The sequence below is a fragment of the Anomaloglossus baeobatrachus genome, chromosome 3, assembly GCF_048569485.1.
Source record: "Anomaloglossus baeobatrachus isolate aAnoBae1 chromosome 3, aAnoBae1.hap1, whole genome shotgun sequence".
Lineage (NCBI taxonomy): Eukaryota > Metazoa > Chordata > Amphibia > Anura > Aromobatidae > Anomaloglossus > Anomaloglossus baeobatrachus.
The window spans coordinates 581,104,634-581,131,788 of record NC_134355.1 but is presented as its reverse complement, the minus strand read 5'-3'; the positions used below and the strand labels follow the sequence as shown (position 1 = coordinate 581,131,788).

The following is a 27,155-nucleotide window of genomic DNA, read 5'->3' as shown; positions in this document are numbered from 1 at the left end:
AAACTACTGACAACGTGTCTCTGAATTTCCAAGCAATAAATTTTGTATTTATTTTCTGAAAATGAGAAATGGTCAAAATAACAAAAAAAGGTATTGCTTCGTGACGTCCCTTTAAAGTGAACCTGTCAGGCGCAATATACACCTAGGAGCATGAGCAGTTCTGGGTGTATATTGCTAATCCCTGCCTAAAGTCCCCTTTACACACTGAGACTTTCTAGCGATCCCACCAGCGATTCCGACCTGGCCGGGATCACTGGAAGTTGCTGGTGAGCTGTCTAACAGGCACGACGCAGCAGCGATACAGACCTGAAGAAAGACCTTGCTGGTCGTTGGGGACGTGTCACACAGCAGGGGACGCTATAGCACGCTGGGTTGTAAGTCGCTAACGATGTCGTTGTAACTGTGTGAAACACACCGATACATGCTGCGCAGCGAGAAACAAAGGACCAAAAAATGGTCCTGAAAGATTTGTAGCTTTCAGCAACCTCACAGCGGGGGCCAGGTCGCTGATGCGTGTCACACTGCAATGTCACTGGGGAGGTCACTATTACGTCACAAAACCGGTGACGTTACAACGATATCGCTAGCGATGTTGCAGTGTGTAAAGGGGCCTTAACTGTCCCTGTATACACTAGCATAGATAACAAGATATTTAGAAAAAGTATTTCTAAAGCTCTTTTATCTTATGCTAATGAGTGTGGTGACTAGTCCCAAGGGTGTTATATCCCCCGACTTTTCAAAAATATTTTTTTCATGTCTTTTTTTAAGCAGTAATGCATGTTTACATTCCTGTGTTCACTGTTTCCATCCTTCAGCTTTTTTCCCTCTTACTTGATTGGAACTGGTATTGTGAAACCGTGTTTCCGCAAAAATAAGACCTATTCTATTATAATTTTACAGGATTTTTGTAATATGCTAGAAATATAAGCCTTACTCCAAAAATAAGCCCTAGTTAGTTAGGGCAGGCGTTGGGGAGAGTCAAACTACGCAATTTCTCAGGGCCCCCACTCTCTTAGGGAGCCCAGCAGTTCTATTCCTAAATTAAGATTGTTTAAGGACCTTTGATGACTTCACAGTCATGTGACCAAAGGTCTCTTCATTTCAGGAGTCTAAAAGAACTTAACAGGAGACAGGCTGGTATTCAGGACTGGCATTAGGAGAAGGGAGAGCAAACTATACAATTTTATAGAGCCCCGATTCTCCTAGGAGCCTCAGCATTTATATACTGATAATAACACTGCTTTGGGACCTTTGTGACACCACATCATGTAACTAAAGGTCATTGTTGGAATCGAAAGCTGAAAAAGAGACTGGCACGCAGCAGGGCAGAGTAGAGTGTGCCTGTGCAGGCCTGTGGGATTGTTACGCATGTGCAAGATCTTGGTTCACTATGTGGAGGACGCAGGAAGTGTCATCCACATCGGCCAAAGCAGGAGGATGTGATTAGGAGCAGAAAGGAGGGTCAGATGGCGCAGCGAGGATGCCCATCCGACCGGACCACCCTCATTTACATACAGGGCGGGTCATATCAAGTGGTATTTTGCGGGTATACGGCTGATAAACACGTTTGTGGAATATAGCATGGGAGCAGTAAAAGATTGTGGCATTTGTTCATAGGCTTAAAAACTGGTGACAGGTTCCCTTGAACTTGTCATCATGAAGATACACTCTAATCTGAAGGCACAATTGTATAGGGCAAGGGGAGCTGAGTAAATTGAGATTATATATATATATATATATATATATATATATATATATATATATATATATACAGCGTGTGTGTGTGTGTATATATATATATTTCAGGCATTTTCAGTCCAGTGGGCGGTCCTATCACTAAGTGACAGCTATTTCTGTACAAGAATGTACACAGAGATAGCTGTCAATCACTGATAGGACTGCCCACTGGACCGAAAATCTCAGAAAGAGCAGAGGTTAAAATACCGAAAACACAGAATATACTGAATCGTTACTCACAAAACTATTAACCAATCTACAGAGCTCCTCCTGCTGTATAACATGGTGTCTGAAGAGTGGACGGCATTTTGACGGTGACAGATTCTCTTTAAGATGTCAAGGAGTGCTAGCCATGTTCTTTTGATTTAGACTTTGGGGGGGGGGGGTGTTGGAAGCTCATATCTTACAGGAACTTGCTTTAACGGTTTAATGTATGATAGAACATTCAAGTTAATATGTTTAGTCTATTAAGGATGATCTGAAATTATTTACCATATCTCTTCATTCGATGTATTAGACTAAAATGAGCTTTCATTAATACCAATACCACAACGTGTATGGAAGTCCATATGCATAAATAATATCAGCACCGATTAACAACAAGCAAGCCCATATTAAATTTCAAAAGTACTTTATTAATAGATAAAAATCAATAAACACATAAAAAAACCAAATGGACCACCCCAATTAACGGATGGTATTAATATGGGGAGCCTGCACTCAAATATCACAATATACAATGGTAAACAATAATTTAGATTAAATTCCATCCAGTTCATATAAGTAATACATAGCATGATCACTCCTGGACGAAGCACGCCTGTTGCGAAATGTGCGTCAGTGTTTAGGGCTGCCGCACCACTCTTAGCATTGAATCAGCTGCCTGTCGGTAATATATTGCTGCTTTGTACTATTTATTATTCCTTCTATACATATGGATAAATAACTTTAATTATATATAAAATTATAACAGGCAGCATTTTTCTCTGCTATGTATTACTTATATGAACTGGATGGAATTGAATCTAAATTATTGTTTATCATTGTATATTGTGATATTTGCTGTGTGAGTGCAGGCTCCCCATATCAATACCATAATTTGGGTGGTCCATTTGTTTTTTATGTGTTTATTGATTTTTATCTATTAATAAAGTACTTTTGAAATGTAATATGGGCTTGCTTGTTGTTAATTGGTGCTAAAATTAGCTTTGAGCTTCACACAGTATAAAAAATATATACAGTATACAGCAGAAACATCCCACAATTTTTGTTTTTTTGTTTTTTAAATTGTAAGACACAACATTCTTCTAAATGTGATGCCAGTTAAAAGAAGTCTTTTCTAATGAGACACCTCTGTCAACAGGTTTTTGCTACCTTATTCGAGAGCATACTCACAGCAGGATAAAGCAGTGGTGAACTGCTCAGGCCAAGAAAAACTAATGCACTAACAGGGTACAGCAAAACCCCCAATAGATGGAGGTATCACAGGTGCAAGAGGAGCAAATGGCTGGCTTTTACAGGGGCCTGGCTGCACCCTGTATAAAATGCCAGGCCCCTTAATGTTTGGACTTGCATATTGGAGACTCCGTCCCTATATGGTGCACACTAGTACCGGGCAGCCCGCCTGATCGAATAGTATGGGCATGTAATAGGCTGCTGACTGGGTTACTATGCACCTGTAAGTGTAAACGGAGCCCTATGCAAGCTCTAGTGTGCAATTTTACTATCCAGCGATCACCCCCCCATATTCTGGAGTAGTGTGAGTGATTTGCTCCTCTTGCACCTGTGATATCTCCATCTATTGGGGGTTTCGCTGCACCCTGTTAGTGCATTAGTTTTTTTTGGCCTGAGCAGTTCACCACTGCTTTATCCTGCTGTGAGTATTCTAAATTGTGGAGGATATTTAGTCCTCTTTTTGCTATTTTGCTATTTTTCTTGTTTGAGAGCAGCATAATGTAGGAAAAGAAACCTTGATTCCATGGATATATCAATTAGTTTACTGGCTGCACGAGTTGTAACACAACCAGTTATTAGATGTAACATGAAGAAGAGCTGAGAAAGCTAACCCTGCCCACATCAGGCTCTCTATGTACATTGTCTGTAGATGGTGACTTGCTTATCACGGGAGGAGGCATGGTTGGACTAGGTCTCACATGCTGATGTAGTCCAAACAATGATAAGGCCCTGGTGCTAAAACAATCATCGCAAGTAAACAATCATATGCAGCCTGAAAAGAGACAAATCACTGAAATGTTTACATTAAAACATACATCACGCTGTTCTCAGATTGCATAACAAAAACATGCTGACAGATTTCCTTTAAGTGGTCAGTCAATCATTATTGTGCTGACAAAAGGGAGTACATACATTGAAATATGAAAAATGTGTATATATAGGTAGGGTTTCTCACTTACCATTAAGGACCTCAAATAGAGTTGTGTGTTTCACAAATGCAACATCTCCTTTCTCAACTAGGCATCTTTAGAGTAGGAGAAAAAACATATGAGGGATTTTTCTTGCAGTATAACTTTATACTGGGATTTAAACATTTTTACAATATGTGAAATATAAGAAAATCATCATTTAACATGTCTTACTTGTGAAGTCAGATAGGTTAATACAACCAAAAAAACACCGAAAAAAATTCCCCAATCAGCGTAAGTATAAATTAACTATAAACACAAATTGCTTCTAGGAGCAACTACAGATACCCTAGTTCAAGATGATTAAAACATAGACAATTATTTGATTAATAAAAGTTAAGATTAAAAGAACAGAGATGTATAGGATATTAATGAAATCACTTCCTAACATAGGCAGCACAATTGGCCAAGGACCAACTGATATAATGCCTTTCCTATATAGCCATAAACATTTCCTACCCCAAGATCTGCTAAATTAAAAATTCCTAACTGAGAGCCTGCCTGCCTGCCTGTTTTGCCATTGCTGGCTTCATCAGGGTCTAAAGGCCACTTTACACACAGCGACATCGCTAGCGATGTCGCTGGTGAAAGCACCTGCCCCTGTCAGTTGTGCGTCACGGATAAATCGCTGCCCGTGGCGCACAACATCCCTAACACCCGTCACACGTACTTACCTGCCTAGCGACGTCACTGTGGCCGGCGAACCGCCTCCATTCTAAGGGGGCGGTTCGTTCGGCGTCACAGCGGCATCACTAAGTGGCCGCCCAATAGAAAAGGAGGGGTGGAGACGAGCGGGCCGAACATCCCGCCCACCTTCTTCCTTCCTCATTGCGGGCGGCCGCAGGTACGGTGATGTTCCTCATTCCTGCGGTGTCAGACATAGCGATGTGTGCTGCCGCAGGAACGACGAACAACCTGCGTCCTGCAACAGCAATGACATTTTGAATTAGAACGACGTGTCAAGGATCAACAATTAGGTTAGTAATTTTGATCATTAACGGTCGTTCGTGCGTTTCACACGCAACAATGTTGCTAACGAGGCCGGATGTGCGTCACGAAATCTCGCTAGCAATGTCATTGCGTGTAAAGCCCCCTTAAGGCTACAATGGTTGAAGCCTTATTCCCTGATGAAGCCAGCAATGGCGAAACATGTCGGACAAGCTCTCAGCTAGGACACCGGGGTATGAGAGCTGCTGCTTCTGTACCGCCCCAGCAGCGGTCGAACCGCTCGGATCCGGGTGTCGCTACTCGTGGCTCGAGGGTCTCCGGACCCAGGGGCTCGGGGTCACTCTAAAATGTGATGGGGGATTATTTACAGGAGATTAGATAGTTCGTGACGCCACTCGTGGTGTGCTGTAATAGGGAGTACCGCCGCTGCCGTTTCGAGTACCCAGGGTGATGGAATGGGGACAGCCAGATGATGTTACCCTCCGCAGGTAGGGAAGGCCCTGGGACTCTGGATGGTGGGATGGATTGCAGGGGAGCGCAGGCTTGCTGGGAGTAGGGGGATGATCCAGTTCTCACTCAGAAGGAAGCTGTGCTTTCAGGAGCTCACGCTTGGGATTTCAGTGGGCTGCTTTGGTTGGAAAGCCCTATCCCCCTCGTTGCGCTAGTGCCCCCGATCTCTGAGCTTCGTGGGGACAGTCCATAAAGGCCCTATCCTCCGCAGGGTAATTGCCGGGTTGATTAAAGCCTCTGCCTGACCTAGGGTCCAGTATCCCGACATGCTTTCGGTCCCAGACCAGCTATTGTACTTGAGCTACCGATCGTCCTCCAACGCTAAGTACAGGTACCCAGTCCCAATATCCCGTGACCGGGTCTCCGACTCCTCCGAGTCCAGACCACCGTCTGCAACCCAATCTTCTCCTCCCTGGGAGCTACACGTTCCCTCCTAGCTCCTCACTGCTCGAGGGCTACCACTCAACTCACTTGTCACCTCCCACCTCCCTGCCTGACCCCTAAGTGGGCGGCCCTATTCCAGCTTAGCAGCCCACTGGTGTGCCTGACAGGGTGTGGTGCAAGGTGTGATTGGGATTTTTGAATGCTGATGGAGGCAGTGCTGCAGGTTGGGAACCTGGAACAAAGAGGGGTTGAGTCCTGCACTAAAGGCCCTGTCACACACAGAGATAACTCTTTGGCAGATCTGTGGTTGCAGTGAAATCATGGACATATTGTTCCATTTGTACACAGCCACAAACCTGGCACTGATTGTCCACAATTTCACTGCAACCACAGATCTACCACAGATCTACCACAGATCTACCACAGATCTACCACAGATCTACCACAGATCTACCACAGATTTACCACAGATTTACCACAGATTTACCACAGATTTATCTCTGTGTGTGACAGGGCCTTAAGAATAAAGAGTGTGCAGTACCCTGTGACGACCTGACTAGTCCAAGGGAGTCACACTTCTCTTCCCCATTTATGATTCTTACCTGCATGCTCCTTGATAGCCATAGTACAATTCCTTGTTATTTGCGGAACACTTTTTGCTATCCAGAGGTTTCTGTGGGTCACCAACGCACAGTTTGCAGAGGTTAGAATTAACATCAGCACCAGGGGCACAGCTCTCCTTAAAGAAAGTTGCTGTAAATGTAGAACAACATAAACAGAGTTCAAATATGTTCTGTCAATCACTACAGATAGTAGAATATATACTGGTAACGTCCACAGTATAGCATTGTTTTTTCATATAGACCACTTATTTAGTTACACGGATCTCATCTACTCATCTTATCAGAGGATAAGGTCTGAAAGTCCACAAGAAATCACGACCTTTGAGCCTCATCACAGAGAGGCCTGTTAATTTTAACTGACAGCGTACACAGTATTTTGTTATTTACTCATAGGTGATCCTACCAAAGTCACATCCACCTTTGTAGACTGATCCAGAGGTTGTAAGGTCACTTTTTAGCCTTCATGTTCTCTTTTTGCTTTAATATTACTTTGCTTGTGCTGATGTTGCATACATGTTACAGCTCCATTCTTGGTCCACTAACATGGTCTTTCATAAAATAATGAGGCATGAATATAAATGAAAAGAAACTTCCTTACTTCTATATGAAAGGGTTAGATGATGAGGTGAACCCTTTTTATTGGCAACCTTTAGGCAAACTTAAAGGGAGCCTGTCACCGGACTTGGTCACTAGAAGCTGCGGCCACCACCAGTGAGCTCTTATATACAGCATTCCAGAATACTGTATATAAGAGCCCAAGCCACGCTGTATAATGTAAAAAACACCTTTATTATGCTCACCTAGGGGGTGGTCCGGTCCGATGGGTGTCGCTGCTCTCCGGTCCGGCGCCTCCTCTCTGCTACAATCTCAATCTTCCTTCTACCCAGCCCAGTATGGATGACATGTCCAACGTCATCCACACAGGGCGGCACTGTGGTCCTGGCAAGACACAGTTCTCTCTGCTCAGGAGAGATCAAAGCATTGTAGTGCACATGTGCGGGCGGTTTGTAATCTTTCCTCATGCCTGCCCATTACAGTACTTTGATCTGCCCTAAACAGGGCAGATCAAAGTGTGCCTGCTCAAGACCACAATGCCGGCCTGTGTGGATGATTTAGGACGCGTCATGCACACGGGCCTCAGAAGAAGGAGGACAGCGATCACCACAGAGAGAAGGCGTCCATCCATTGGACCAAACCGCTCTCTAGATGAGTATTATAAAGTGTTTTTTATGTTATACAGCGCAGCCTGGGCTTTTATATACAGTATTCTGGAATGCTGTATATAAGAGCTCAGTGGTGGTGGCCGTAGCTTATAGTCGCCAAATCTGCTGACACATTGTCACATTGTGTAAATGTTGGTATTTACAAATGAATATGAGTGTGTTACAGAGTATAGTTATGTGATGTGTGCTATGCAGATATGTGTATTTGTGTCTGTATATGTATGTATATATACACATAATGTACAATCATGGCGGAAAGTAATGGCACCCTTGAAATTAATCCAAAAAAATAAGTATTCCTCCTAGAAAGTTATTGCAATTACACTTTTTGTCATATACCGTACATGCTTGTTTCCTTCCTGTGTATTGGAACAACACAAAACATCAGAGAAAAAAAGGGAAATTGGACATAATTTCACACCAACACCAAAATTGGGTCGGGTAAAATTGTTGGCACCTTTACAAAATTGTGAGTAAACAACTTTGTTTCATTTCAAGCATGTGATGTTCATTTAAAGTCACCGTGGCAAGCAACAGGTGAGGGCAATATGAAAATCACACCTGAAACCAGACAAAAGCGAGAGAAGTTGACTCAATCTTTGCATTGTGTATCTGTTTATGCCACTCCGGGTTTTCCAGTTTTCTTTTGAAAGAGCTTGCCCTTTGTTAACATGGAGCTTGCTGTTCTGTTGCCCTACTTCCTGTCCATCTGTTTAAAAGGCCGCCCCTGGGGGCGTGGCCTGGACCTCATGTAGAGAGGAAGCAGCCTGGGTGAGCTCCTGCCTGGATCCTGAATTATCCTGCACACCGGCCTTGCTGACAGGCACTACCGACCCTGGAGGGCTGCAACACAACTTATAACACCCAGGGAAGCGAGCACAGCCAGGATATGCCGACCCGCAGCAGCAATAAAAGGGACAGAGACGCGCAGGAGCGTGCCTCTGAAGAATCCAATATGGCGCCGCCGGCATCCACACCATCCCGAGCTGGAGCAGTGGGAGTAGCAAGCAGGTTGGAGCGGTTTGCCAGAGTGGCCCCTGGCACAGAGCCTACCTGCAACGAGGCACCCGATGGCAGCGCTGAACGGGCCCTGGAGCAGGGAGAAAACATACCCGACAGTGAGACTGTGAGTACCCTGGGCCCTGCATGTTCAGCAGCACAAGGTATGCAGACACACAGGCCTGTGCTGGCAGAGGGAGGAGGGGGAGATGTGGAGCAAACAACACCTGTTTTCACTGAGGCCATACTGAGAGACATTCTGGCAGCAATTAACTCTTGCAATACCACATTGGCCACTCTAAGCAGCCAGATGGGAACTGTCACCTCAGATATGGCCTGTATTAAACGTGAGCTGCAAGGGGTGACTGTCAGAATTGGTGAGCTGGAGGAAAGAGTGAGTACAACAGAGGATAAATTGCCCCCAATGTCACGAGAGCTGGGAAAGGCCACACAAAATATCTCCACACTGCTAAACAAGGTGGATGATTTGGAAAATCGCTCCCGCAGAAGTAATTTGCGACTGGTCGGGGTCCCAGAGAGGATGGAGGGCAATGACCCACTGAATTTCTTTGAAAAATGGCTTAAAGACACCATGGGAAAAGACATACTGTCCCCTTTCTTCACCATTGAAAGGGCGCACAGGGTCCCTGCGCGTGCCCCACAGCCGGGAGCACCCCCACGTCCTATTCTGATTAAACTACTGCACTATAAAGATAGGGACACTATCCTGCGCAGAGCCAGAGATATCAAAGAACTTGCAATTGATGGGAGGAAGATATCAATATTTCCTGATTTCTCCATGGAAGTGCAACGTAAAAGAGCGCAATTTATTGAGATAAAAAAACGACTGCGCAACCTGCAAGTGCCATACTCCATGATGTACCCTGCTAAGCTACGGATTGTTGCGAACGGAGAGACTCATTTTTTTGATACGGCTGGGGCGGCATTGTCTTGGCTGGATATCAATGAGAGATCCCTGAGGAGGAAGAATACTTGAGATTTCCCTTTCTGCCGCCAGGCGTTGTTTTTGTTTGGGACGCTATGCTGGTGAGCTCATTACAGTTAAATTCATCTAGGATCCAGGTTGGGAGACGGCCGGTTCATTGTGGACACCCGCTGCACTAGCGAGTTGTGGACCCCCCCTCCCTGCATGGACTTGGGGCGTGTTTTTAGCCCTGATTCTCTCTATTTGGGAGAAATGTGTAAGATACACTTGATTTTGAGGGCAGGGGCACTGCGCACTGGTGTGCGGAGCCCTATCTCTCTCCTTGTTTTTTTTGTTTATTGTTGTATGATGCAATCTGTTTGGGAAGTGTGGTGTGCCTCAGTCGTGTCGCTCAACCTAATGTTTTTGAGAATCGGTGGAGAACGCCTCTCTCCTCCTGGTATGAAGTATCCGTCCGGATCATATCTTAGTCTACGCTTATGGCGACATCTTTAAATATCGTAGCGTGGAATGTTAGAGGGCTCGGAGATGCGAACAAAAGATGTGCTATATTTACTCACCTACAGAAACTTTTACCGGCTATTTTATGTCTCTCCGAGACCCACATGGTCAGGGATAATGTTCATTGGCTGAGGAAGGGATGGATCGCGCATGAATATCATTCCACATACTCGACCCATGCACGGGGTGTGAGTGTGTTGGTGCACAGATCCATCCCGTTCTCATGTACCAAATCAGTGATTGACCCGGGGGCAGATTTGTCTGTTTGCTTTGCACGCTGTATGGTATACAATTTATTCTGGTTGCAATATATATCCCTCCACCATATTCAGTTGAACCGGTAAAAAGGATATTGTCTATTTTAGATTCCCTTCCATCTGTGCCGACGCTTTTGATAGGGGATTTTAATAATTACTTACATCCCTATCTAGATAAGTTACACTCGGGAAACATATCGGAGAACGCCGCCCCGACTTCATTTGCTAGAATGCTAACGGAGCTGGGTTTTGTAGATCTTTGGCGTGCCCAACACCCCACAACCAAACAATTCTCCTGTTACTCTAGCTCCCACCACACCATGTCACGGATAGACCTGGCTATTGGAAACGCACTTATGGCCTCATATACACAAAAGGTGGCCTACCTACCTAGAAGCGTATCTGATCACTCACCATTACATGTTACGCTTGCATGGGGAAACCCCGTCACTCTGCCCAGGCCTATCTGGAAACTTAATCCCTTCTGGATCCAGCTTATTGGGGGATCTTTACATGATAACATTCTAGAATACTTCCATATTAATGAGTGCTCTGCACCGCCACACATAGTTTGGGACTCTATGAAAGCTGTGGTAAGGGGCATATATATTAGAGAAATATGCATACGCAAAAATCAAACCAAATGTTACACCCAGAGTCTGATTCAGGAGGTATCTGATGCGGAGGCTGCGGTGGTGCTCAACCCGACAGTAGAAACTAAAGACACTCTAGAGAAGGCACAGATGTCACTCAAAGAAAATCTCATGTCGGTGGCAGAAAATAAACGCTATTTCCTTAAACAAAATTATTTTATGGCGGGGGAGGGCGTGGGGCACCTACTGGCCACAGTCATTAGAGCACAGGAAGGATCTTCTTATATAAATAGGTTAAAGACGGAATCAGGTGACTTTGTAACAGAAAGCGAGGATATAATAAGAGAAATAAAGAGCTATTATATGCGGCTATACACATCAGACTGTGACCTCACGGAGACTGAGATTGAGCAGTATTTGGATGCTCTCTCTCTTCCTTCACTGAGTGATGTAAACAGGGAATTGCTGGACCGGGACATCTCATTGGAAGAACTGGAGGAAGCGCTTGGCCAGACACAAAATGAAAAAGCTCCGGGAACGGATGGCCTGCCTGGAGAGTTTTATAAAGCGTATGCACCCTTACTGCTACCCAAACTTCTTAAGGTATTTGAAGAGGCTGAAAGGCAGAGGGTCCTCCCGCCCTCTATGAGGGAAGCCTTAATAGTCTTAATATTAAAACCTGGAAAAGATCCAGAGATCCCGGATTCGTATCGCCCAATCTCTCTCCTACAAACAGACATTAAATTGCTGGCCAAGGTGCTCGCCAATAGGATGTCCCGAGTCATCTCATCTATAGTGCAGAGTGATCAGACAGGATTCATTCCATGCAGAGCCACATCTATGAATCTCAGGAAATTATATTTGGGAATTCAACATAGTTCTGAGGTACCGGGGGAAAGGGCAATTTTGTCATTAGACGCCGCTAAGGCGTTCGTTAGCCTTGAATGGGAATATATGTGGGCTGTACTTCGGAAAATGGGCTTTGGACATAGATTCATAAATTGGGTAAAACTGCTATATGACTCACCGGTGGCAAAGGTTAGGGTTAATGGCAGGGTCTCCGAGTCTTTTCCTCTTGGAAGAGGTACTAGACAAGGGTGCCCGCTTTCACCCTTGCTATTCGCGACTGCAGTGGAGCCGTTGGCAGTGGCAATAAGGAAATCCAGGGAGGTAGAGGGATTTCGGTGTGGAGCCGTGGAACAAAAGATATCATTATACGCAGACGATCTACTCTTATATTTAGACAGGGTACGTTCCTCGATTTTGCCGGCAATGAATATCATTCGGGAATTTGGACAGAGGTCTGGTCTACTAATCAACTGGTCCAAGTCGGCTTTAATGCCGTTGGACCCCCTTCCGGGGGACTTTTCGGACTTACAGATTCCAGTTCCTGTGGTCCGGGAGTTTAAATATCTGGGAGTAATTGTCAGCCCAATCCCGAAGGATTTCCAGGCCCTAAATCTGGAACCCCTGTTACAGCGATTCAGAGCAAAAGTGCATACCTGGTGCCGTTTGCCGCTATCAAATGTCGGCAGATCCAATTTAATTAAAATGGTAATGATGCCACAATTACTATACCTTATACATAATTCTCCAGTGTGGATATGTAGGGAATTTTTTGTAAAAATTAATACAATATTCCGGGAACTTATTTGGAAGAAAAAGCAAGCTAGGATTCGACTGGAAGTGCTACAGCGGGGAAAGGAGGAGGGAGGACTGGCGGTACCAAACCCATATATATACTATATAGCCTCCCAGATGCAACATCTGAGGGGTTGGGGCAAAGAAGGAGGGTATGATACCAGTGGTGATATAGTGAGAGAGGGATCAGTATGGAAGTACCCAGGTTGCCGGTTGGATATGGGACAAAGACAGATAAATGGGGCACAATATCCCACACTGGCTATGATATTCCGGGTGTGGGACAGGGGTAAGTCTCTTTTGGGGATAAGCGGACCTACAGAACTCTGGCCACTGTGGCAGAACCCCGACTTGCCAGAAATTAAAAAATTAGTAGGGTTCAGAGGATGGGAGGATAAAGGGATCCATTTAGTGTCACAAGTACTACAAAATAATACTCTTAAAAGCTTTGAACAACTGAGAACGGAGTTTCACCTTCCGCATGTCTTCTTTTATCAGTATTTGCAGCTGAGACACGCACTGGAAAGACAGGGGAGGACAAACCCGGTCACAGTGACACATAATCAAACATTACATAGGCTGCTTACATCTGAGTCCTCTAAGGGTCTTATTTCGGAACTATATAAAAAATTACTACCTGCCCATCTGGAAACACATCCATTGCTTGTTAAAAGCAAATGGGAACGAGACGTCGGTCCCCTGACGGAAGGCCAGTGGTCTGATATATTGGAACAAGTTCCTAAACTGGCGGTATCGGAGTGCCAAAAGCTGTCTCAAATATATCTCATCCACAGGGTATATAAAACTCCCAGTCTACTATTTAAGATGGGACTCAGACCAAACACACAGTGTGTTAGGTGTGGACAGGATGATGCCCATTTGATGCATGTTATGTGGGAGTGTGGACACATTGGTGATTTCTGGAACCAAACCCTGGGACTTATAGGTCAAATATATCATATCACAATACCACCGTCGCCCCGCCTGTGCCTGTTGAGTCTATGGGAAGGAGAAGTGGATCCGGATTCTCCAACAGTCCTGGGAATAGCACGTATCCTGTACCAAGCAAGAAAGCTACTTGCATATCACTGGTTAGACCCTCTACCACCAACATTACCAGAGCTCAAAAACAAATTAAATAACGTCATAAGATTGGAAAGGGGAGTTTATTTAAAAAGAAAAACATTGAAAAAGTTTTACAGCATTTGGCGGCCATGGATGGAGGTGCCGGGCCTACCCTCTAGTGCACTGGTTCAGGATGCAATGCTGGACCGGTTACTGTTGTGCCTGCAGTGATGGCGTGTGTGAGGAAGGGAATTAAAACTAGTTTTTTCTGTGGCGAAATGGACTTTGAATGAGGAGGTGAGAGAGGACTGGAATGGTTTCATGGATGACTGCACGGAGAGGGAGGGGCGGGAGAGTATAGCAATATGATGTGGAGCGACACGGCTGATGGAGGAGGTGTTCCTGTTAGTCTGAGGCATTATTGCATAATTTAAGTTTTGTTTATTTGTAGAGCCACGAGGTTTGTAGGCTCAAGCTATATAATATAACTATGATTTGAGAACTCTATTATTATATTTACATATATGCAGAGAAAGAACCTGATTTCTAAATCACATGTGTTTATCTGTTTATTGTTATCTGTTATATGAAAAGTGAAATACTCTCTGTATTGATCCCTAATGATTTAATAAAAAAAGATCTGATTTAAAAAAAAAGGCCGCCCCTAAGCTTAGTCCAGTGCCTGAGTATACTGCTTGCTGTGTACTCTTGCTTTGCTGCTCTTGGTTCCTGATTGACATTTGGATCCTCCTGAAAGACAACCGACACCGACTCTGGACTTCACCTGGTCTCACCAAGCTGTGCCCGGACTCCGTCTGCCGTCTTTGCTCAGCACTTCTGCCCAGTTCCTTCCGGTTCGTTACCACTTTGGACTATCATCCCGTACGGACATTTTTGGACTATACCTATTGCCCTTTGTGTCCCGGCTGCTGCGCATTTAGGCCTTCTGGGGTGATTGCCAGACAGTTCCTGTATAGGGGTTCGCTCTTGGTGGTCTCCCTGGGGGAGTCCGGTGCGTGGTCCCGGGAATTCCCCTCCGCTCCGATCCTGGAAGGTATTTCCTGTGTTTTATGTTCTACTGTGTTTTGTTCCGTTTATGTACATCTTGTTGGTTACATATTATAAACATATTTGCACCAAGAACTCGTCTCTGGTTGTCATTGCCCTAACGCAATCGAAATCCTCAGTACATACAATAGTATTACAGCCACATTAAGCATGGAGAACAGAAAGAGAAGAGAACTGTCTGAACACTTGAGAACTAAAATTATTGAAAAATATCAACAATCTCATGGTTACAAGTCTATCTCCAGAGATCTTGATGTTACTTTGTATATGGTGCGCAACATAATAAAGAAGTTTACATCCCATGGCACCATAGCTAATCTCCCTGGATGTGTATGGCATAGAAAATTTGATGAAAGGTTGCAACACAGGATAGTCTGGATGGTGACTAAGCAGCCCCAGTGAAGCTCCAAAGAAATTCAAGCTGTGCTGCAGGCTCACGGTGCATCAGTGTCAGCGCAAACTATCTGTTGACATTTGAATGAAATTAAATGCTATGGCGGGAGGACCCCACTGCTGACACAAAGAGATAATAAAGCTAGACTGCAGTTTGCCAAAATGTAAGTGAGTATGTCAAAATATTTCTGGGAAAGAGTCTTGTGGACAGATAAGACCAAGATAGAGCTTTTTGGTAAAGCTCATCATTCTACTGTTTACCGAAAATCTAGGTTCTGTTGATTGTAAGGGCTCGTTCACACCACCGCATGTATTGGACTAGTGCTATTTGATGTTTTATCGGATAGCACTAGGACCAATGATATGTAATAGGGCAGTGCTGATTAGCAGGAAGAGGAAGGATCCGGCACTAGTTTCCATGAAATGCAAATTTATTGAAAAATTTAACAAAGGGCTTCCTTTCCATAACCAGGAAAACGCAATAATAGGAGGAAAATCCTTTAGCAACAAACAAACGCGTTTCGGATCTTCAAATCCTTATTAATTGTATGCCTGCTATATGCCTGATTTATACAATGAATAAGGATTTGAAGATCCGAAACGCGTTTGTTGCTAAAGGATTTTCCTCTTATTATTGCGTTTTCCTGGTTTTAGGGAATGGAAGCCCTTTCTTAAATTTTTCAATAAATTTAGATTTTATGGCAACTAGTGCCGGATCCTTCCTCTTCCTATTACTTCTAGTGAACACAGCTGCTTTCCGCTGCACGGTTCCATGATGGATGGGTGAGCTGACCTTTTTTCTATTTTTTGCTTCTAGTGCTGATTAGCGTTTTTTGTTCTCATACCGATTTTGCATGAGAAACAAATGCAGCCTCTGCGAGTGGCTGCTCAAATCGAATGCCACTCACCATTCACGTGCGTGTAAATCATCGGCCTGTACTTGGATGACATCCGAGTGCAGTCTGGTCTCTGCTGACTCACACAATGGAGAAGAAGGAGAAATTTTGTTTTCCATCTTCTCCACAATGTGCACTGATTCTGTCATCCATGAGAATCAGACCACACTATGCTGACACTTGGATCAAACTCGGATTGGAATCATTAGTATAATCAACCCGAATCTACGGTTGTGTGACCCTAGCCTTAAAGAGGTTTTCTCATTATCTTATACAGGAGTACACGGCTCATCTGCCTCCCAACTTCCTACTTACCATGAGATGGTGCACCACGACCTGATTGACAGTGTGAACCAGCGGCAATGTTGCTCTGCTAGCCCAAGGCTGCTACATGGGACAGCTTTGCCTCTGTAGCATTGGAGGAGCACAGTGACACTAAAGCTGACAGGGATCAGGAGCTAACAGTGCGCTCCAGCCATCTGAACAGCTTCACAGCAGCTTTTACAAGCTCTATTGGAAAGAGCTTGTAAAGTGCTTCTCTACTTGCCTAGAAGACCAGCCATCGCTGATAGACTGCAGAGGTGACTGGTAGTCTAGGAAGAGCAGTGAACAATAACATTCAATATCCCACTGCACTTCTGAACAGGGTTTTAAATAACAAATTATTTGCAAAGTTTCTAGCTTTTTAAAAGCATTTAGCAATATGAACCATTTATGATGACGAGTATAATCTTTTAAAGTTTTTACAGGACACTTACACATGTCACAATTGCCAGTTTTCTTCTTTATAAGACCAACAGGGATGTTCCATCCAGCACTGCGTCCAACGGCCGTGTGACATGATGTCTTGCCTTCCAGATTATTCCACGAGATGCTCGTGTCATTTGCCTTTATGACAGCAACAGCATAATATGAGCCTTTGGAAAGAAAAGGTCAATGTTTCTCATTACTTCAAATTTCTTATATAGAAAATAGTAATAATATTAAAGAATGTCATTCTCTCAAGTAATATTAAAGGGAATTTTGTCAGTAGGTTTTTCCTATGTAATCTGAGGACAGCATGAAGTAGGGGTTAAAACGCAAAATTCAACGATATGTCACATGCCACCTCCTGTGCTGTTGTTTACTTAACATAAGTGTTATATCACTAGAACATTATCATTGTGGTGACTAGCTGGCTCATGCCATGTTGTCTGACTCCGCCCCTTCTTGAGATTAGCAGCTCACTGTCTATAGACCTTGTACATGCAGAGCCAGGTGTGGGAGGGGGGCAGTCTTTTCAGCTCTACTACATTGCTAAATCTAAAATCTCTGATTATGTCAGAACAACTTTACAAGGCAAGTGATACATCGTTGTATTCAGGGTCTCTTTACCTACATCATGCTGCTCTCAGATGAAGTAGCAAGAAACAGCTGACAGATACAGATTCCCTTTAAAGCAGAATATAGCAAAGAGCCATCCAGATGCTAAAGTGAGGGAATGTCCTGCTTTTAATATCATTTTGCTATTTTATTAAATTTGACTCCAAATACTTTTAAACAGTCACATTTCATGCATAGATGTAGGGGAGATATAGTAATGAATTAGTGTATTAAGTTGAAGTAAATTGGTGTAAAATGTGGATTATTTTGTGATGTTCTAAAGAGAAAATAAAAGATCAATGGCAACTACGAGCTCATAAGGGGAAGATTCAACACTTTCTGTTTTCAGATATAGTAAACCCATCAGAAAGATGCCAGCTATGCCCTCTCCAGATTAACCCTGCCCTCTGCAGAGCTTGCCATTTGCCACAAGTTGTGAGTAGCATGAAACGTAGCATACATCATCCTTTATAATATTTGTACGCTAATGTGCTAAGGCAAAGTACTTGATGAATAAACCCACCAAAGAAGTAAGATATAAAATCATGATGACCTGAAGCCACCACAAGAGGGAGCTGTGGAGCTTACTGCATATACTTCATATGGCAAGTTCACTAGTGGTAGATACAGGCAGAAAAAAAAGGTTCATGCAGGGTTTATAATACTTTGTATAAATTATTTCTGAAAAGAGTGGTACAATGTCATATTGGATGGAAATAAAATAAAAATGAAAGAAAGAAAAAGAATGAAAGAGAGAAATAGAAGAGAGAGAGAAAAAGAAGAGAGAAAGAGAGAAAGAAAGAGAGAAAGAAAGAGAAAAAAGAAAGAGAAAGAGAGAAAGAAAAAGAGAGAAAAAAGAAAGAGAAAAAAAAGAAAAATAGAAAAAAAGGGAAAAAACACAAATAGAGAAATAAAGAAAAAGAGTAAGAAAGACAGAAAAAGAACGAAAGAAAGAGAAAAAGAGAAAGAAAATAAAGAAAGAGAGAAAGAGAAAAAGAAAGAAAAAAAAGAGAGACAGAAATTGAAAGAAAGGGAAAGGAAGAGAGAGAAAAAGAAAGACAGAAAGAAAAGTAAATAATTGCCTATACCTGGTGTTGTTGATCCTTTTTTTCTGCATTCAGAAGCTGCAAGGAAATACAATAGAAGAAATGATAATTAGCAATGAACTATAAACGCTAAAACACGGAATGGATGACTACTACGTTCTCTATGGATGAATGCACACATCATGGTCAGAAATAGCATTTTTTATTTTTGCATAATTTGCACAATATTACAGTACAAACAACTTTTTGACTGAAATGTGAACATACCCCATCACTAATAAATTACCGGTAGGTTCTTGGCACCTGTGATTTCTGAAATAGTGTGGGGGAGAATGCTACATTCAGTGGCAGAACCACTTATAAAAATCCCACCCATATGGCAATCAGTGGACTTTCTGTGGTCTAGTGGCAGATTAAACTGAGACTGGTATTTAGACTTGTACTCAAAGCTTTTGAAAGCACTTCTAAATTCTTATGGTTATTACTTTTTTACTTTTTTTGTAGATCTCCCAGTGTAGTGGCAGACTTACAAGAAGCCTCAATAAAAAAGATCAAAATCGCTCCCCCATTATGGTGTTTTTTACATTAACCCTTGAATCATCCCACCTCCCCTTGGGAAGACCTGTAACAAAGGGGCTAGTACAGCCAGGGCTCGGTATGGCCAAACCCTGCCTAGTCCGCATGTGTGGCATGTTTGATTCCTGTCCCATTATATTCTGTGCTGATATTTAAAGAGACCCTGTCACCGGGTCAAGTGTCCAGTTTTTGCTTGTATTTATTCCTGCTTTTCCCCTATGTCTACTCAGCTATTATCAGTATAAGCAAAGTCTATTTGCCATTTTGTTTCGATTTTGTGGATAGTATTTTCAGAACAGATCTAGAATTCTATTTTTTGAAAAAGACAATTTTATTTTGTTTTTTTCCCCTAATGTTTTACCGTCATAGATCTCTCCCATTACTGGAATGAGTCCACATGCCCCTGCTGTATACAGGTATCCTCCATCAAGCGTGGCTGCGTCAGCATCACCTTTCTGAAAAGATAAACCACTTTGTGTGTCCAGTTTTAACGATACCAATGTAAATTTTCACATGCAATTGCTCTTCAAACCAATGTAAAGCATATAAAGTGCAGATCCTGTCTGCATTTAACTACAAAAAGGGAATTTGTAAGCAGGATTTCACCCAACAACCGTTACAGTATATGCACATGAAGCTCTTTCAAAGATAAGTCCATATGATTACATATTCAATCCATTCCCCCATTACTGAGACATCAATTTAATTGATATGTAAATGAGGCTGTAGATCTGAAGCCTCAGTCACTCCAGCTCTATTCCATGCCTGCGCTACCGCCTCCTGCTTGACTAAGGCGGGCTTTACACGTTGCTTATAGTTTTAAGGTTGAAGGGAGACTCTAAGTCTATCTAGTTCAACCCGTAGCCTAACATGTTGATCCAGAGGAAGGCAAAAAAACCCCAATGTGTCAAATAAGCTCCAATGGGGAAAAAAATTCCTTCCTGACTCCACATACGGCAATCAGACTAGTTCCCTGGATCAACACCCTGTCATAAAATCTAATATACATAACTGGTAATATTATATTTTTCAAGAAATGCGTTCAGGCTCTGCTTAAATTTTACTAGTGAATCCCTCATTACAACATCATACGGCAGAGAGCTCCATAGTCTCACTGCTCGTACAGTAAAGAGTCCTCATCTGTGATTATGATTAAACATTCTTTCCTCAAGACGTAGCGGATGCCCCCTGTTCCAGTCGCAGGCCTAGGTGTAAAGAGATCTTTGTAAAGGTCTCTGTACTGTCCCCTCATATATTTATACATTGTGATTAGATCCCCCTAAGCCTTTGTTTTTCCTAACTAACTAACCCCAAGTTTAATAACCTGTCTTGGTATTGCAGCCCCCCCCCATTCCTCTAATAATCTAGGTCGCTCTTCTATCTACCTGTAAGATTATGCTATTTATAACCTTCTATACTTTTGCTAACAAGAAATGCATCCATTCCTCTCTTAAATTCATTCAGTGAGTTGGCCATCACCACTTCCTCAGGAAGAGAATTCCAGAGCCTCACTGCTCTGACCGTGAAGAACCCTCTTCTATGCTGATGTAGGAATTTTCTTTCCTCCAATCGAAAAGAATGCCCCCTTGTTCTTGTCATAGTCCTTGGTACAAACAGATCTTGGGAGAGATCTCTATATGGCCCTCTGATATATTTATACATATTTATTAGGTCTCCCCTAAGTCTTCTCTTTTCTAGAGTAAATAGACCTAATTTTGATAACCTTTCCGTGTATTGTAATGCACCCATTCCATTTATTATTTTAGTAGCCCGCCTCTGAACCCTTTCAAGTTCAGTAATGTCTTTCTTCAGCACCGGCGCCCAAAATTGCACACAATACTCCAAGTGTGGTCTGACTAGTGATTTGTACAGAGGGAGAATGATGTTTTCATCTCGTGCCCCCAGACCTCTTCTAATGCATCCCATCACCCTATTTGCTTTGGTGGCTGCTGCCTGACACTGGGCACTCCAATTTAGATTCTTATTCACTAAGATGCCTAAGACTTTTTCCATGTCTGATTTCCCCAGCAGTTTCCCATTTAGTAAGTAATCGTAGCATCTGTTTCTCCTTCCCATGTGCATAACCTTACACTTATCTGTGTTAAACCTCATTTGCCATTTTTCAGCCCAATTCTCCAATTTACTCAAATCCATCTGTAGTTGCAAACTGTCCTCCTTTGTGTTAACTACCTTACATAGTTTTGTATCATCTGCAAATACTGATATTTTACTCTGTAAACCATCCACCAGATCATTAATAAATATATTAAATAGTAGGGGGCCCAATACAGACCCCTGTGGCACCCCACTAGTAACCCTGGCCCAATCTGAGTATGCACCATTAATAACCACTCTTTGTTTTCTACCACTAAGCCAGCTACCTACCCATCTACACACATTTTCCCCGAGCCCAAGCTTTCTCATTTTACTTAGCAGTCTTTTATGTGGGACAGTGTCAAATGCTTTACCGAAGTCGAGATAAATGACATCCAATGATTCTCCTCGGTCCATGTGAGAGCTTACATCCTCATAGAAGCTGATCAGGTTAGTTTGACAGGAGCGATCCTTCATAAATCCATGTTGATATGGAGTTAAACAGTTATTAACATTGAGACATTCTGTCAGGTTTCCAGGTTTTCCAGTTCTCTTTTGAATGAGCTTGCCCTCGGTTAACATGGAGTTTACTGTTCTGTTGCCCTACTTCCTGTCCAGCTGCTTAAAAGGCCGCCTCTAAGCCTAGTCCAGTGCCTGAGTATACTGCTTGCTGTGTGCTCCTGCTTTGTTGCTGCTAACCCTGATTGCCTTTGGATCCTCCTAAAGACTACCGACTGACCTACTCTGGACCTTACCCGGTTACTCTAAGCTGTACCCGGATTCCGTCTGCCATCTTCGGTCAAGCACTCTGCCCGGTTCTCTCTGGTTCGTAACCACTCTGGACAATCATCCCGTACGGACACTCCTGGACTTTTACCGCTTGCCCCTTGTGTCCCGGCTGCTGCGCATTTAGGCCTTCCGGGGTGATTGCCGGACAGTCCCTGTATAGGGGTTCGCTCTGGTGGTCTCCCTGGGGGAGTCCGGTGCGTGGCCCCGGGAATTCCCTTCGCTCCGTTTCGGGAAGGTATTTTGTATATTTGTACTGCTGTGTTTTCCGTTGTGTATCTACCGTGGTTACATATTATAAAACATCTTGTACCAAGAACTCGTCTCTGTTTGTCATTGCCCTACGCTATCGAAATCCTCAGAACATATATATAAGTATTACATTATACTCAGGCCATAAGAGGATTTCGCTGGGGCAATGACTGAGACACGAGTAGATCAGCTCTTCTCCATGATTAACTCCCTGCAGCAGGAGATGGAGGCGGTGCAGAATAAACTTAGAGATGTGGAGGCACAGCTGGGCCATGATCACCAGATACTGGGGCCGGCTATACAGGATTTACAAGTCAGAGTGGAGGCTCAGGAAGCCGTCCCCACTACTTCCGTATCAGCTGCCGGTATGCCTAGGTTACCCCCATTCCGTTTCAATGGTGATCGTAGTCAGTTCCGTGGCTTTGTTAACCAATGTATACTGTTTTTCGATGTACATTCTGATTATTACCGTTCTGATCGGTCAAAGGTGTTATGTATCATCATGTTATTAACCTCACGAGCACTGGCTTGGGCTAATCCCATGATAGAGAATCGGGACATCCGTTTGAATCACCTGGATGACTTTCTGAACGCAATGGCGCAAATGTTTGATGATCCGAATCGCCGTGCTACCGCTGAATCGGCTCTCCTTTCCTTGCGTCAGGGAAAGCGTTCTGTAGTTGAATACGCCACTGAGTTCAAGAGGTTAGTGGTAGACACCGACTGGGGAAACAATGCCTTATTGTCTGTTTTCAGAAAGGGTTTGTCCGGTACCATCAAGGACGAGTTAGCCCGTTCCGAATCTCCCGGGGATTTTGAACTGTTTCTCCAGCACTGTGTGCGCATTGATACCCGTTTGACGGAACATAGACAGGAAAAATGGGCAGCTGTAAACCGTGTAAACAATATTGCGTTTCCTTCCAGAGAACCCGCTCTCAGGACGCCACGGGAGGCCGAGGACGTACCTATGCAAGTGGACACTCTGCAAAAACGAGAGACCAACGAACGTCGTGAACACCGGCTCCGTGAGCGTTTGTGTTTCTATTGCGGTCAATCGGACCATTTCTTGATCGACTGCCCGAAACGTCCAAATCGCCCAAATAAGATATTGGCAGCCATGGCAGAGTGTGACAACACGGACGCAGAGTCCGATATCTCTGAGGCAAGTGGTCACTTGGATGCGGTATTTCCCTTGACTGTAATGTCTACCTCACCGAAGGACTCAGAGGGGAAATATACCCATTGCTCACTCCCCATTCAGATCCGTTGGGAGGGACAGCTAATTCCTACCTCTGCCATGATAGACTCTGGGGCTGGGGGAAATTTCATGGACTCTTCCTTTGCCAGGAAACACGGTATCCGGACTCAGCAAAGATCCTCACCGGTTACCATGGAGACGGTAGACGGCTCTCCGTTAATCTCTGGACCAGTGGATCGGGAAACAGTACCGCTCGAATGCGTAATGAAGCCAGGTCAGCAGGGGACCCTTGTTTTCATGATAATTTCTTCTCCTCATTTTCCGATTATTTTAGGTATTCCGTGGCTACGGTCTACAAATCCAGTCATCGATTGGGAGACTAAAGAAATATCCTTCCCACCGCAAAGTGGTCCGACCATTTGTCCAACTGTTCCGGTTCCAGTAACACCAAATACGGAGGGCACTGTACAGGTACCTGTTCTACCCCCGGTTTACCGTGACTTCGCTGATATATGCGACAAAAGAAAAGCCGATCGGCTTCCCCCGCATAGACCGTATGATTGCCCCATAGACCTACTCCCAGGGGCGGAGATTCCGTTTGGTCATGTCTATCCGTTAGCGGCACCTGAGCTAGAAGCACTAAAGGAGTATATTGATGAAAGCCTAGCCAAGGGATTTATTCGTCCGTCTACCTCACCCGCAGGGGCACCCATCTTTTTCGTGAAAAAGGAGGGGACTCTGAGACCCTGTATTGACTACCGGGAACTGAATAAGATAACCATCCGGAACCGGTATCCGTTACCGTTGATTCCTGAGCTATTGGAGAGGGTCCAACAGGCAAAAATATTCACCAAATTAGACCTCCGTGGGGCATATAATCTGCTTCGTATACGTCCCGGAGACGAGTGGAAGACCGCGTTCCGATGTCGGTACGGACATTTTGAGTACCTAGTGATGCCTTTTGGACTTTGTAACGCTCCCGCGGCATTTCAACATCTGGTTAACGATATTTTTAGGGATATCATGGACCAATTCATGGTGATCTATCTGGACGATATCCTAATCTTTTCTGATTCTCTACAGGAACACCAGGAGCACGTCAAGACCGTACTTACCCGTCTGAGGGAAAACCACCTGTACATTAAACTGGAGAAATGCGAGTTCCACTGCTCACACATACAATTCTTAGGTTATGTCATCTCTCCTCAGGGACTGAACATGGAGTCTGGCAAGATACAAGCTATTCTAGACTGGCCGGAACCGGGAAACATCAAAGAGGTACAACGCTTTGTCGGTTTTGCCAACTTTTACCGACGCTTTATCCGTAACTTTTCAGAGATCGTTCGTCCCATCACTCTGTTAACCAAGAAAGGACAGAAGTTTGTGTGGTCCGCCCAGGCCCAGGAAGCATTCCATCGTCTCAAGGTATGTTTTACCTCAGCGCCAATATTAGTACATCCGAATCCCGCACTTCCCTTTATCGTGGAGGTCGACGCTTCCGACTATGCATTAGGGGCCATTCTTTCTCAAAGAACCGGGGACAAGAGTCTCTTGCATCCGTGTGCCTTCTTTTCCCGATGGTTGTCCCCTGCAGAAAGGAACTATGACATTGCGGACAAGGAATTATTGGCGATTATTTCCGCTTTCAAGGAATGGAGACACCACTTACAGGGAGCCGCGCAGCAAGTGATAGTACTCACAGATCATCGTAATCTGGAATTTCTTAAGTCTGCCAGGTGCCTGTCTCCACGGCAAGCCCGTTGGAGCCTATTTCTTAACCAATTCAATTTTATCGTTACATACCGTCCAGGTTCACGTAATGGGAAAGCCGATGCCTTGTCCCGAATCCACGCCGTGGACTCCGTGCCTGGAACCCCGTCTCAGACCGTGTTATCGGATGCCAATTTCGTTGGAGTAATCCAGGACCAGGACTTGTGGAAGGACATCAAGCTGGCCTATGATGGTGACTTATTTCTTGCTGCCCCCCCGAATGATGTAACTCTTGTTCTTCGGAATGGTGTGTGGTTGAGAGAGCGACGCATTTATGTCCCGGAGGCCGTAAGACTTCGGGTTCTCAAGTTGGTCCATGACTCCGTGTTGGCTGGTCATAGGGGGGTACAGAAGACGCAGGAATTTCTGAACCGTTTTTTCTGGTGGCCTACCTGTTTAAAGGATGTGAAGGACTATGTCCACTCATGTGTGGTTTGTGCCCGGTGCAAGGTCCCTCGTGTGGCTCCTACGGGACTCCTCCAACCGTTACCCGTGCCATCTCGCCCTTGGGGGTCTATCTCCATGGATTTTATTGTGGAGTTGCCAGTCTCAGGCGGGCACAATACCATTTTAGTGGTGGTGGATCGATTGACTAAAGCTGCTCACTTCATTCCGTGTACCGGTCTTCCCTCAGCCGCAGAGACAGTGGATTTGGTTATCCAGAACGTATTCCGATTGCATGGGGTACCAGATGAGATCATCTCTGACCGGGGCGTGCAGTTCACGTCTAGATTCTGGAAGGGGTTTTGTACGGCACTCCAGATTGATGTCTGTTTGTCTTCTGCATACCATCCTCAGACAAATGGCCAAACCGGACGAATCAAACCCTGGAACAATACCTTCGGTGTTATGTCAGCCATCTCCAAGACGATTGGTTGAAGATGCTTCCGTTGGCGGAGTTCTCATATAACAACACTCAGAGCAGCTCCACTAAGGTAACGCCCTTTTTTGCTAACCTGGGTTACCATCCGACTGTTTTGCCTAGGTCACCGGTTGCGGTTTCGGTGCCAGCGGTGGAGGACAGATTGACTGAACTACGACAAAATCTGGAGGTTCTAAAGGACACTGTGGCTACGGCCCAGGAGCGTTACAAGAGGTCGGCAGACACTCACCGGAAGCCGGCACCCATGTACAAGGTAGGGGACTCTGTATGGTTATCCACCAAAAACCTGAGATTGGGTGTTCCTTCGCAGAAGCTGGGACAAAAATTCATCGGTCCGTTTAAGATCACCGGGATCGTGAGCCCTGTGGCCTGTCGGCTACGGTTACCACACCATCTAAAGGTACACCCGGTCTTTCATGTGTCTCTCCTCAAACCCGTTTCCCCTAATACGTTTCATGGTCGTGTTGTGCCTCCTCCTCCGCCTGTGATGGTCGACGGCGAGGAGCAGTTCGTGGTTGAGGACATTATTGACTCCCGGCTCCATCGTCGTCGGCTTCAGTATCTGGTACGTTGGCAGGGGTACGCCCCCGAGGACGATTCCTGGGAACCGGTGGGTAACATTCGGGCACCCCGGAAGATTGCGCAGTTTCATCGACGTTTCCCGGACAAGCCAGGCCCTGATCCGTCCTGAGGCCGTCTCTGGGGGGGGAGTAATGTCAGGTTTCCAGGTTTTCCAGTTCTCTTTTGAATGAGCTTGCCCTCGGTTAACATGGAGTTTACTGTTCTGTTGCCCTACTTCCTGTCCAGCTGCTTAAAAGGCCGCCTCTAAGCCTAGTCCAGTGCCTGAGTATACTGCTTGCTGTGTGCTCCTGCTTTGTTGCTGCTAACCCTGATTGCCTTTGGATCCTCCTAAAGACTACCGACTGACCTACTCTGGACCTTACCCGGTTACTCTAAGCTGTGCCCGGATTCCGTCTGCCA

The 27,155-nt window shown here is 44.5% G+C and overlaps 1 protein-coding gene across 1 annotated transcript in view; it reads right to left on the bottom strand.

The window, feature by feature from the left end:
* Nucleotides 1–27,155, bottom strand: part of LOC142296893 (serotransferrin-A-like) — a 94,398-nt gene that overhangs the window by 8,986 nt on the left and 58,257 nt on the right. Inside the window, exons 10-14 of the mRNA XM_075340996.1 lie at nucleotides 19,553–19,646; nucleotides 18,658–18,693; nucleotides 16,966–17,124; nucleotides 6,605–6,755; nucleotides 4,152–4,216 (exon numbers count right to left, since the gene is read on the bottom strand). Of these exons, the coding sequence (XP_075197111.1) occupies nucleotides 4,152–4,216; nucleotides 6,605–6,755; nucleotides 16,966–17,124; nucleotides 18,658–18,693; nucleotides 19,553–19,646 (505 nt within the window). The remainder of the gene's footprint in view (nucleotides 1–4,151; nucleotides 4,217–6,604; nucleotides 6,756–16,965; nucleotides 17,125–18,657; nucleotides 18,694–19,552; nucleotides 19,647–27,155) is intronic.